The following is an 11,115-nucleotide window of genomic DNA, read 5'->3' as shown; positions in this document are numbered from 1 at the left end:
AAGCACCATTTATTTCAAAGACAACATTAACCGTAGGCATAAAATGAGCACACAAATGCTGATATAGAAAACGTGGAAACACAGCTAAGTACCCATAATTGCACAATGTGACACTCTTGTTGGCTACATTCGAGTTTGTCATGCAAACAAGTACAGATCAGTTTGTGCGCTTGAACAATGTCATAAACACCATTTTCCAGGCTCCAGTACACCCCATCGCAATATACGAGGTGGTAGCCCAGAATAACTACGAATATAATTTGGCAATATGATGCAGGGTATTCCTAGAGCATGGCGCGCAAACACTAAATTAATAGCTTCTCTGTGCAGTATATTGTCTATGTATAGTTCTCACCCAGGAGGTACTTATATTCAAATCATATCCTAACATACTCAAAGTTACACTTAATATTGTAAGGCCTTAAATGCAAATCATGGAATGTAAAAACTACATCTGTAGATGATAGCGCCTTTAAATAAGGGAAGTCAAACTTATTTTGGCTCTGGGGCCGGATCCAGACTTTCTGTTTTCGGGTAAAATACGAAAGGTTTCAGGTTACGAAGTCCCTTCAAAATATCACAAAGTCAAAAATACAGGACAATATACGACGTAAACAAACAGGTCATCGCTTTAAGTCTGCCTGGCAACCCAGTGCGCATGCCTGGACGCAGCATGCTCTTCATGTCACCGTAGCAGTTTAGAGTTTAGAAGCAAGGAGACGGAAGGTTTCTTCCGGCAAAATAGCCGGGAGGAGGAGGCAGCCATCATTCACTCAGCCCAAATTAAAGACATTTAAGCAAAATTCCATGAAGTCTCAGAATTTGTGGAAAGGAATCACCCGGAAAAAGTTTTGACAAGTCAGGCAATCGCTACGTCTGCCTCGCTCATTTCCAACAGATTGTCAAAAGCACCCTTCATTTGATCAGTTTTTTAATAAACGCGAATGAATATTTTTATTTCCATTTTCTTTAATCTTCGTTGTTTTACACCATGTGCCTCTTGTTTTATGTTTATTCTGCGGTCATCTAATTTCAACATGTATTTGTTTCATGTTCTGATGCTCTTTTTTTATTAAAAAAAAATCATACTGTACTTTTGCGCTGCTTGGAACCGATTAGTGCATTTACATACAAAATGTGTCTCTACTTACAAAGTTTTCAGGTTATGAAGCTACTTCCAGAACGGATTCAATTCGTAAGTAGAGGTACCACTGTATTTCGCGTCATCATTCAGCCTACGTTATTAACCTATCCTACATATAATAATCACGGATGACAATGCCTACGACTTATTTTGAATCTAAACAAAAAAAATCTCGACTCAAGACTAGTATTTTAGTCCACGGCTTCTTTGTTTTGAATCAAGACTGAGTCTCAGTGCTTCCAATGATCGCATTAGTGTTCCATTTTGACGAAAATTCGGTACTTCCCATTTTAAACAGGCAGCTGTTTGATTTTTTTTTTTTTTTTGAATATTCTGGAGACAGAATATATATATATATATATATATATATATATATATATATATATATATATATATATGGCATATTCCATCACTTTTTAATGTCAAAAGGTTGGCAAGTATGCATTTATAAAAAAAACAGTAGTTTTCATCTTTGGCATTTAATGTGTCAACTGCTTTATTTTACAAGTTGAGTGAATGCAGTTTTTCTACCTTTGGAACTTGAAAAGAACATTAGGTTTGCATTTATTTTAAAAGAAAACATAACTTTTGATAGAAACGACCTAGAGACTCGCATTTTTTGGACATACTCAGAAATTTATGGCGGACTAGATAATATCACAAAACGGCACAGATCCGGCCCACAGGCCTTATGGTTGACATGACTGCTAAAGACCTTTGATATCATGCAAATGCCAGTTTTTATTCAGACATGAATCTTGGATATTTGTTCTGGAAATGCTCAGATTGGATGAGTAAAAGCTGTCTGGTGACACTGTACTATACACATCACTCACTGATGACTGTTATGGAGCATGTTTCTTCTCGAGTCCTTACGTAGAGAGGTTCTTACAAACTACTTTGTCACAAGGAACAAGAAACAGTACGATGTAATCTAATTACGCATGTACCAAAATACAAATGATCTTGGTGAATTCATGCCACAGATTTACCCATAGAATATTGGTCAACTTCACAAAAGAAGTAACACGTTACATCGACCCTTTGCCTTTCCCGCTTACCAATACAGTAACGTTTTTACTTGGCATTCTACAATGGTAGGCAAAAAAACAACCTTTATTCATTTCCTTAATACAGTATGACATTGGTCAAGTACTGCTCAGATAGGCCAGTGTTTCTCAACTGGTGGGCCAGGACCCAAAAGTGGGTCGCGAGCAATGTTCCCTCTAATTTTCCACAGGTCTGAGCGTTCACACAAAGTCGGTGAGCAACGCTTGAAACAACAGTGAGCAACCATAATCCCAAGTGTGGCAAGATAATTAATTATCAAACATGTCCAAAACTTGACATCAAGTTACATTTTGCTGAGTTTCTGGCAATCCAAAATTATTTTTCTCTTTTGAATGAATTGACTCATGTACTATTGCAAAGGTTGTACGGCCTACAAATGTCGTTTGTTTTTACAATTCTTTCACAAGATATCCATTTATTTTTTTTCCTGATATATTTTGTCGCATAATACTATTATTTTTGGGGGCTTATTTAGACGGTTGCAAGATACAGAACTGTACTTAATCACATTTTTTCGTACAATGTTGGCAACAAAGTTCACTTGATATAATTGGAAATTATTTGAATGCAACACAAACTTTTTCTCTTTTTTTACGTGTTTTTTTCTAGTTTTTTAAAAATTCCTTTTAAAAAAATCTCATTGTGTTTATTTTTTTCCGAGCTGTTACTTTTTTCTTTTTGTTCTCGATTTACTTTTTTCCTACATTTCTTCCTTTTTTGGCTTTTTTCTAAAGTTTTCCTTCTTTTTTCTCTTACTTTGGTTTCTTTTTTTCTCAGCTTTTCACTACTTTTTCATTTTAGTATTTTTTCTTTTTTGTTCTATTACCCCCTTCCTTTAAGTCATTTTGTGCATAATTTTACATAATATTTGGTCATGTTGGGATTAAAGAAGCAAAAACAACCCGAAGAGCCGTTTAGGACCCGAAAGAGCCGGTTCCTTTTAGTGAGCCGAGCCGAAACGGCCGGTTCTCAACCGACTCTACTAACTTTACTCAACTTTGTTCTACGACTTCAAAATACCGCATTTAGGACACAACGTCAGGGGAACCCGTGTATTTTTACCTTCATGCACTGTAACTTTGACTTGAGTCGCTTCTTAATTAGTAATTTTGAGCCCTCATTTTTGTGCGCTGGCTAGATTTTCTTGTGCGCAGAGAATGTGCGAGCAGTGCGCAATTGCGCACGCGCGCAGCTTAGAGGAAACACTGGTTGCGAGCCTTTTCCTTTAAAAATGAATGCTAAGAAGAAGGAAAAACTGGCAGGTCAATTACACTTCTTAACGGTAAATAACAATAATACCTTGTGAAATAATCAAAAAGTGGTCCAAAAGAGACAGCGCTACTATGAGGGCAGTGGTGCTCGCAATCTACTGGGGGATTGCAGGGGTAATACTGGTAGACCACAGGAAATTGTATACAGTGCATAATATTTGCTGGGATACGCTGCCATTTAGTGGTCAAATGCAGCATTTAAGCATGAACGTCAATGTTGCTCATGGTGTAGTAACAAAAAGGAGAACGCCAAATGTTTTGATATAAGGTGTAATTGATTATAATCATGAATGTTTTTATATTGGTATTGATTTTTTTTACTTGTGGTTTAACAAGTATCTATGATTTAGAGTTTAATATAAATGTAGTATTTACCACATGTATGTATCGTAAAATGTTTGACAATAGGGTTTATGAAAATGTCTTACAGATGAATAAAGAAATAAAATAATGTTAGTTAATTTAACATATGAATATATGTTGAAATTTCAATTATTGACCACAAATGTAGGTACTGCATTTGCCTTGATTGGAAATCAAGACAAAAAGACTGATATACATAGAGTTATAGACGTGGCACCTATTACAACTTGAATTTTTAGTTTGAGTAAACATATTTGATTTATTCAGATGTGCATTGAGAAATATTGTAAGCACTCAATTCCACTTATTGGGATGTTTTCTTCATGCTAGACTGCTTTTGAATTTCGATTTCCTGGAAGGGGATTACCTCAAGGTTTCTTCATTTTCCTCATGGTGAGGTTTTTGATTTTTCCTTGCCCTCATGTAGGTTTTAGATCAGGGGATTGTGTAATAGTAGTATGTAGTCAGTAATAGTATGTGGTCTGTACAGCCCTTTGAGACTCCTTGTGATTAAGGGCTATACAAATAAACAGGACCTGACTTGACTTCCTGTCCAGTCAATCCGTGCCGTCCCAATTGTTTTTGAGAGGCACCACATCTCATTTTATTGTGTTTTTTCCCTTTTACTGCCCATAATAATGAGTGAGTGAGGAGGGGAAAGAAAAGTTGGAAACAATTGCTAAATATGAAAATGGTGTTCAAGTGTTTGTCATGGAAGCGTTGCTGGAAGGTACATTAAATTGTTTAAAAATGTTGTATTTTAGCCTGTTACCAGAATAATATTGTTGATTATTTGCATAATGAAATAGTTATCAATGTTTAGGGTACATGTTTTCTCAATGTTTAGGATATGAATTTCTTTTGTATGTGGCCATTTCAAAGCAGTTTTAGGGTGTCACTTACATGCAATACGGTACTTGAAGCCATTTTTGGATTTGCTTTGTTTTTTTATACCCATAGGTTAAGATACTTTTCATTAATTTAACATAACATGAGGCCCACGGAGAACTAGCTGGCATGATTGTCCAACATCTTGCTGCTACTCGTACCCCCAAAATCCTAAAACTCAGTAAAAGGCCAGGTAAAAAAGTGAGAAGAATAATGGTGCAATTTGGTCCCTTTGAGAGCACTCGTTTTTGGTTGCATGACACGACACAGCAATATCTAGTGGTCAGAAATCAAACAGTGTCCCATTAAAATTGTATTTTTAACGGTGTTAGACTATTCCTTTAGACTTGGGTTCCAGAATGTTAGACCATATGCGGCTACCATTGCGAGTACTGATACCTTGAAAGGCTGTTATTGGCACCGACACAGATACCTGGTATTGTTACCATTTGGAAATCCACAAAATGTGATAGCTTTGGTCCCATACTATTTATCCTTTGTCCTTTTCCCCAAGGTTTGTATAAATCAGATAATCCATGAGAAATGATCTCACGCCAGTCTAATGCACCCGAACCTCGTGCGGTAGCAGCTCGCATCCGCTGTTGACATGGGTGAGGACCTTCTCCTTGAGCTGGGCCACTTGCTCTCTGAGGACGTTGGCTGTGGAAGCCAAGTCCGAGTTCTGGTTCTTCAGCGTTGTCACTTTGTCCTCCAGCCTGGAGATCCTCTCCAGCTTACGTCTGCGACACTTGGAAGCGGCGATCCGGTTCCTAAGCCTCTTCCTGTCCGCCTTGATGCGCTCCTGCGAGTAAAGGTGAGCGATAAAAAGGTATTTTTGGTATCAATCCGATGCAAGTAATTACAGGATAGTATCGACCGATACCAGCTCTTTCGGCTCCCAAACAGTCGTTGGAGTATTTTTGTTTTTAATGATATATTACTCATAATAATAAAACAGTAGGCACCAAATTAATTAGCTTCAAATATAAATTATACCACGACAGTGTATTATAAAATCCTTTAAAACAGAGACAGAAACCTTAAGACAAAGAGAGCAAGCAAGAGACAAAGATAGAAAAGTGAGACAGAGAATGAAAGAGAAAAAGAAAGGAACCGAGAGAAACAGAAAGAAAGGAAGAGAGAGGGTGAGAGAGAGAAGAAAAGGAGAGAGGGAAAGACACAGAGAAAACAAAGGACAGAGAAAGAGGGAAAAAGAACGAGAGAACAAGAAAGAGAAATAGAAAAAAACAGTCAGAAAGAGGAAAAAGCGAGAGAGAGAAATCAAAAGAGAAAGCGAGTGAGTAAGTGAAGTAGAGAGAGGGATCGTGTCTGAGAGAAAATATGAGACACAGAAAAATAAAAAACAGCGATAGAAAATGAGAAAAAATACAATAAAAATGGAGAGAATGAGAGTGAGAAAGAAAAACAGGGAGAACAGGGGGGAAAGAGAGAAAAGGAGAGAGGGAGAGAGTGGAAAAAGAGATTGGAGAAAGAGAGAGGCCCTGACTCCAGGATCCCTAGACCACTGAAGTATGAAATGAAAAAATGAGAGCGGAACATATAACTAAAGAGAGAGATGAAGACAGATAATAATAGATACAGAGAAAGAGATACAGAGAAAGAGAAAAAAAGAAGAAAGAAAAAGAATGACAGAAAAGATTGAAATAAAACGGGGGGTGAAGAGAGAAATGAGATAGAAAGATAGAGAAAAAGTGAACAATAGTGAGAGCAAAAGCAAGATAGTGAGAGACGGATAGCGAGAGAGTAAGAGTTAGCGAGAGCAAGAGCGAGAGAGAAAGACAGACAGACAGAGAGGGAAGAGACAAAGAGAAATACAGATAGACAGAGGGAAGAGACAAAGAGACAGACAGAGAGAGGGAAGAGACAGACAGACAGAGAGAGACAGGGAAGAGACGAAGAGACAGACAGACAGAGACAGGGAAGAGACGAAGAGACAGACAGACAGAGAGAGGGAAGAGACGAAGAGACAGACAGACAGAGAGAGGGAAGAGACAAAGAGACAGACAGACAGAGAGAGGGAAGAGACGAAGAGAGACAGACAGAGAGAGGGAAGAGACAGACAGAAAGAGAGAGAGGGAAAAGACAGAAAGAGAGAGAGGGAAAAGACAGACAGAGAGAGAGGGAAAAGACAGACAGAGACAGACACACAGAGAGAGGGAAGAGACGAAGAGACAGACAGACAGAGAGAGGGAAGAGACAGACAGACAGAGAGAGGGAAGAGACAGACAGACAGAGAGAGGGAAGAGACAGACAGACAGAGAGGGAAGAGACAGACAGAGAGAGAGAATGATAATCACAGACAGACTGACAGACAGACGGTGTTTCGAAGGAGCCTACTCCTTATTGATGGGGAGCCGACTCCCGCGTTTCACTTCAAAGGGCTAGCTTATAGAGCCATTTTGTTCACAATCAACCCATATTACCTGCGAGTCCATGTCGATGGGAGACAGAGGGGGGCTGTCCCCGAAGCTTTGCACGTCCGGCACGGTCTGGGGCTCCTCCTTGGGCGGGTGCGCTCGGCTGGGGAGTTCGGGCTCCGTCGAGGGCACTCCCCCGAATTGCGGAGGCGGGGGAGGAAAAGGCACCGTGTCCGTGGAGTAGTTGACTGTGGTCCCCAAAGGTCCGCTTCCGTAGCTGTTCAGGTTGGTGTAGACGGGAAGATCCGGCTGCGTCGTCACCGGGGCGATGTTGATGGAGGCCAGATCCAAAGTCCCGTTCGTCCCGTTCTGTTTGTGAAGGTCCTCCAACGCCTTCACGAAGCCGTCAGCGAACTCCTGCTCGTCCGTCGCCGATTTTGGGTACAAAAAATGGGAGCCGCTCGCAGGGCTGTTGACCAAGCCGTTGGTTTGGACAATTAGCCTCTCCAAATCCGGCGTGGACAGTTTGAGGAGTCCCAAGTCGGGGGAGCCCAAAATTCCGTCAACGTCGCGCAGATGCGACTTCATGCCTGGTTCGGTCAGTGTTAAATTGATGTCCTTCTTCATCGTTTTGCGTTTTTTTTTTTTTTGGGTGTCCTTGGGAAGCGTTTAGCGCGGCGGCACCCTGTCCATAACCTGACAAACAAGCCTCAGGGCAAACTCCTTTTTTAATGTTTTATTTTTATCTCGAGCGTACTTCCGCTTGTGGCAGCTGGATCGCAGCAATGCTGGCGAGCAGACGCCGCCTTCAGGCTTTCTAAGCGAGTCTGATTATGTCACAACGGCGCGTGCGCAGCAGGAAACGCCTCCCTCTATTTCCAAGTGTTTATACACAGACAGAAGGGGCACGATATCACCAAGATTGCCCTTCCTTCCTTCCTTCCTTCCTTCCTTCCTTCCTTCCTTCCTTCCTTCCTTCCTTCATTTTCTAGTGCCCCCATTCACTTCCTTGCTTCCTTCTTGCCCTCTCTTACCTTTCATTCCTTCTTGTCCTCTCTTTTACTTCCTTCCTCCCTTCATTTTTCCCTCCATTTCCTTTCCTTCCTTCCTTTTTGCCCTAAGTTTTAGGGAGAAAACTGTCACGGTTGCCCATGGCTCCCAATTGGTCCCGCCCGTTTGGCATAAGGTGCTGCTCGTTGACTGATTGGCTTCCCTCGTATTTAAGCTAAGTGCTCTCACTCACCCTTTGTCAGTCCGTCAACGAACCTCTGCACCCGCAAGACATGTGTTTTGACCCTGTCCAGTTTCCTGCCTGTGTTTCCTCTCCTGTATCGTTCCCGTCTATCTTGTCCTGTTTAATATTGATCTACATTATCGTTCCCGCCTATTTAGTTCTGTTTGATATCGATCTCCAGTGTCTGGTAGCGTTCCTGTCTAGTTTGTCCCATTTCATTTCGATCTCCAGTGTCTGGTATCGTTTCCGTCTATCTCATACTGCTTGTTATCGGACTCCAGTCACCAGTGCCTGTTATCAATCCTGTCTGTCCCGTCCTGTATCAACCTCATCCGTCCGATTTCAGCTTGTGCAATTGGTATCGATCTCGTCGGCCTCTGGCTTCCTGTCGTTCCACGCCAGACTGCTGCCTTACGTCTTCCACCCAACGATCGCTGAATCACTGGCGTTTGGGTTAACGTGCATGACTGCCCCATTTCCGGTAAAATAAAGCTTGTGTGAGAAACGTCACGCAGGTGGGTCCTTCTTCTGTTCCGGTTCTTGACAGAAATTGATGGCTACGGAGAGAAATATTGGCTTGATTAGATGCAGTCCTCAAAAAAACCTTGTGCATCTGGTAGGGGGTAGGTGGATGGATCCAAATTCTGATATTATAGATACAATGCAAGTACTTGGATCTGGTATTCATACTTAAGTCCTCCAACAATTTCCTCAAATTGCTAGATTTTAGATAGCGCAACCCTTCTCTGCCTAACCCAGCGTTCTGTAAGTTCATGCCAGAGACTGGCAGGCACACTTTTAGCTCCTCTCCCTACTTGTCCTGCTGCTGCATTCCGCCTGCCCCGCAGGAGAAAGGACCAGATCTATCCAAACAATCCTCCAGAAGCTAATAATGAAGGAAGCAGCGCTGTTTGGACTGTTTTTCAACAACGGAAGCAAACAATGCCAGGTGTCATTTGTTTGGTAAAGCGGTCCAGTGCTGTGGCAAATTTACATAAACAAAAAAAAAAAGAGCTCACGATACCAAAAGCAATGAGCGGCAACCAAAAATGTAAACATGTTATTGTTTCTTCACAAAAACTTGTAAATCTGCTGTCACTATGGCAACAGAGCCAGAAAGAACTTACACCAGGGATGTCAAACCCCTTTTGGTTCTCTGTCTCGTTTCTCACACAGGCCGGATCAGTAAAAAAAATATCAACTCCAAATTTTTATCTGACTGAAGCTTTTCAGCATTATGCTTTCATTCAGCCTACTTCAGTAACCTATCCTAAATAACAACAACACATTTATGCGTAAACAATGGAGTGAAAAGGTTTTTATGCTTTGTATTGAATACCTAAACTTTTTTAACAGTTGAGTGAATGCAGTTTTTACACCTGAAAATGAATGAATGAAAACTATTTCGAACATTCCAAAATAAAAACAGGACAAAAACAATCACTCAACAACAAAAATAATGTTAACGCAACATGTTCGAAAAGGGGTAGTAAGAAGCAGACGCTTATTTTTAATAACATTTTACAGACAGCTCCTCTTTTGTGTCTAAATATAACAAAATCTCACGGATATACGTATTGCATTGGTCAGATACCAATAATTATATGAATAACAATAGTCAGATATTTTATACACTAATCATCGCAGTACCCATCTATCAATGTTATAATAGAGAGATAGAGATAGATACTTTATTCATCCCCGTAGGGAAATTCACACTTCCAGCAGTGTACTTGTGTTGAAAGTAAAACAATAATAAGTAAAAGGAATATAATACATAAATACCCAATGTAACATGTTGATATAGGGTATTTAAATAGTGCTACATAAAATACACACTAATAAAAATAGGGTAATATGCAATGTGCAGGTGTGGCTTAATGTGGGCTTTTACTCCCCTGGGTGGAGTTAAAGAGCCTAAATGCTACTAGTCACTAAATATCATTGTGACACCAATGATAATAACAACAATGCTCAGGAGGTAGAGCGCTCGTCTTGGGATCAAGAGATCTCAGTTCAAATCCCGGCTCCTCCGTGTTACATGTCGAAGTGTCCTTGGGTAAGACACTGAACCCCTAATGCCCCCAATAAGCAGGTTAGCGCCTTACATGGCTGCACGGCCGCTATTGGGAAATGTGAAGCACACTGTAAAGCGCTTTGGGAAGTCTTGACTTGAAAAGCGCTATATAAATGCAGATGATTTCATTTCATTTCATAATAATGGTAACAATAACAACAAGGTTAACTATATTTGTAAACGCAGTATTGCCAATCTCTAGTATCACTCATACCCCATTTTCTTCATCTCTGTATTCTGCCAGTAATGTTTTTTTGTATTTAAATTTGAACATGTGAATAGTTGGACTTTGTTTGATCTCGTCTTGTAAATTGTTGCCAAGTTTGACTCCACACACAGACACACACATATTTTTCCTGGTGGTTCTCACCTTTGGGATTTTGAATTTACTACAGTCCCTTAAGTTATAACTTTCCTCTTTCCGAGTGAATAATTTTTGGATGTTTTCTGGCACTATGTTTTTGTTGACCTTAAATAGCAATTGTGAAGTGAAAAATTTTACTAAATCATCCAACTTTAATAATTTGCACTGCAGGAATAAAATATTAGTATGATCCTGATATCCTACCCTGTGTACCTTGAACCAACTCACCATGAGATACAAACCCAATTTTTCCCTTTAGCGAACAGAGAGAGCATTTCGTCAGCATTTATTAAGAATAAATTATGATGTTTGATAAAAATGACAA

General features: G+C 40.2%; 1 protein-coding gene across 1 annotated transcript; it reads right to left on the bottom strand.

Moving 5' to 3' along the window:
* Positions 1 to 1,909: 1,909 nt before the first annotated feature.
* On the bottom strand, positions 1,910 to 7,947 carry LOC148355090 (transcription factor JunD-like). Its single transcript, XM_088349224.1, has 2 exons — positions 7,182 to 7,947; positions 1,910 to 5,539 (listed from the first exon to the last, which is right to left on the bottom strand). Exons 1-2 carry the CDS (start codon positions 7,740 to 7,742, stop codon positions 5,297 to 5,299), a joined length of 804 nt encoding a protein of 267 aa, XP_088205350.1. The 5' UTR covers positions 7,743 to 7,947; the 3' UTR covers positions 1,910 to 5,296.
* Between the last annotated feature and the right edge of the window lie 3,168 nt (positions 7,948 to 11,115).

The sequence above is a fragment of the Urocampus carinirostris genome, chromosome 12 (assembly GCF_059441175.1).
Source record: "Urocampus carinirostris isolate Australia breed hairy pipefish chromosome 12, RoL_Ucar_1.0, whole genome shotgun sequence".
In the NCBI taxonomy this organism is placed as follows: Eukaryota; Metazoa; Chordata; class Actinopteri; order Syngnathiformes; family Syngnathidae; genus Urocampus; species Urocampus carinirostris.
Note: the sequence above shows the minus strand (reverse complement) of the source record. Positions and strands in the feature narration are given on the sequence as shown.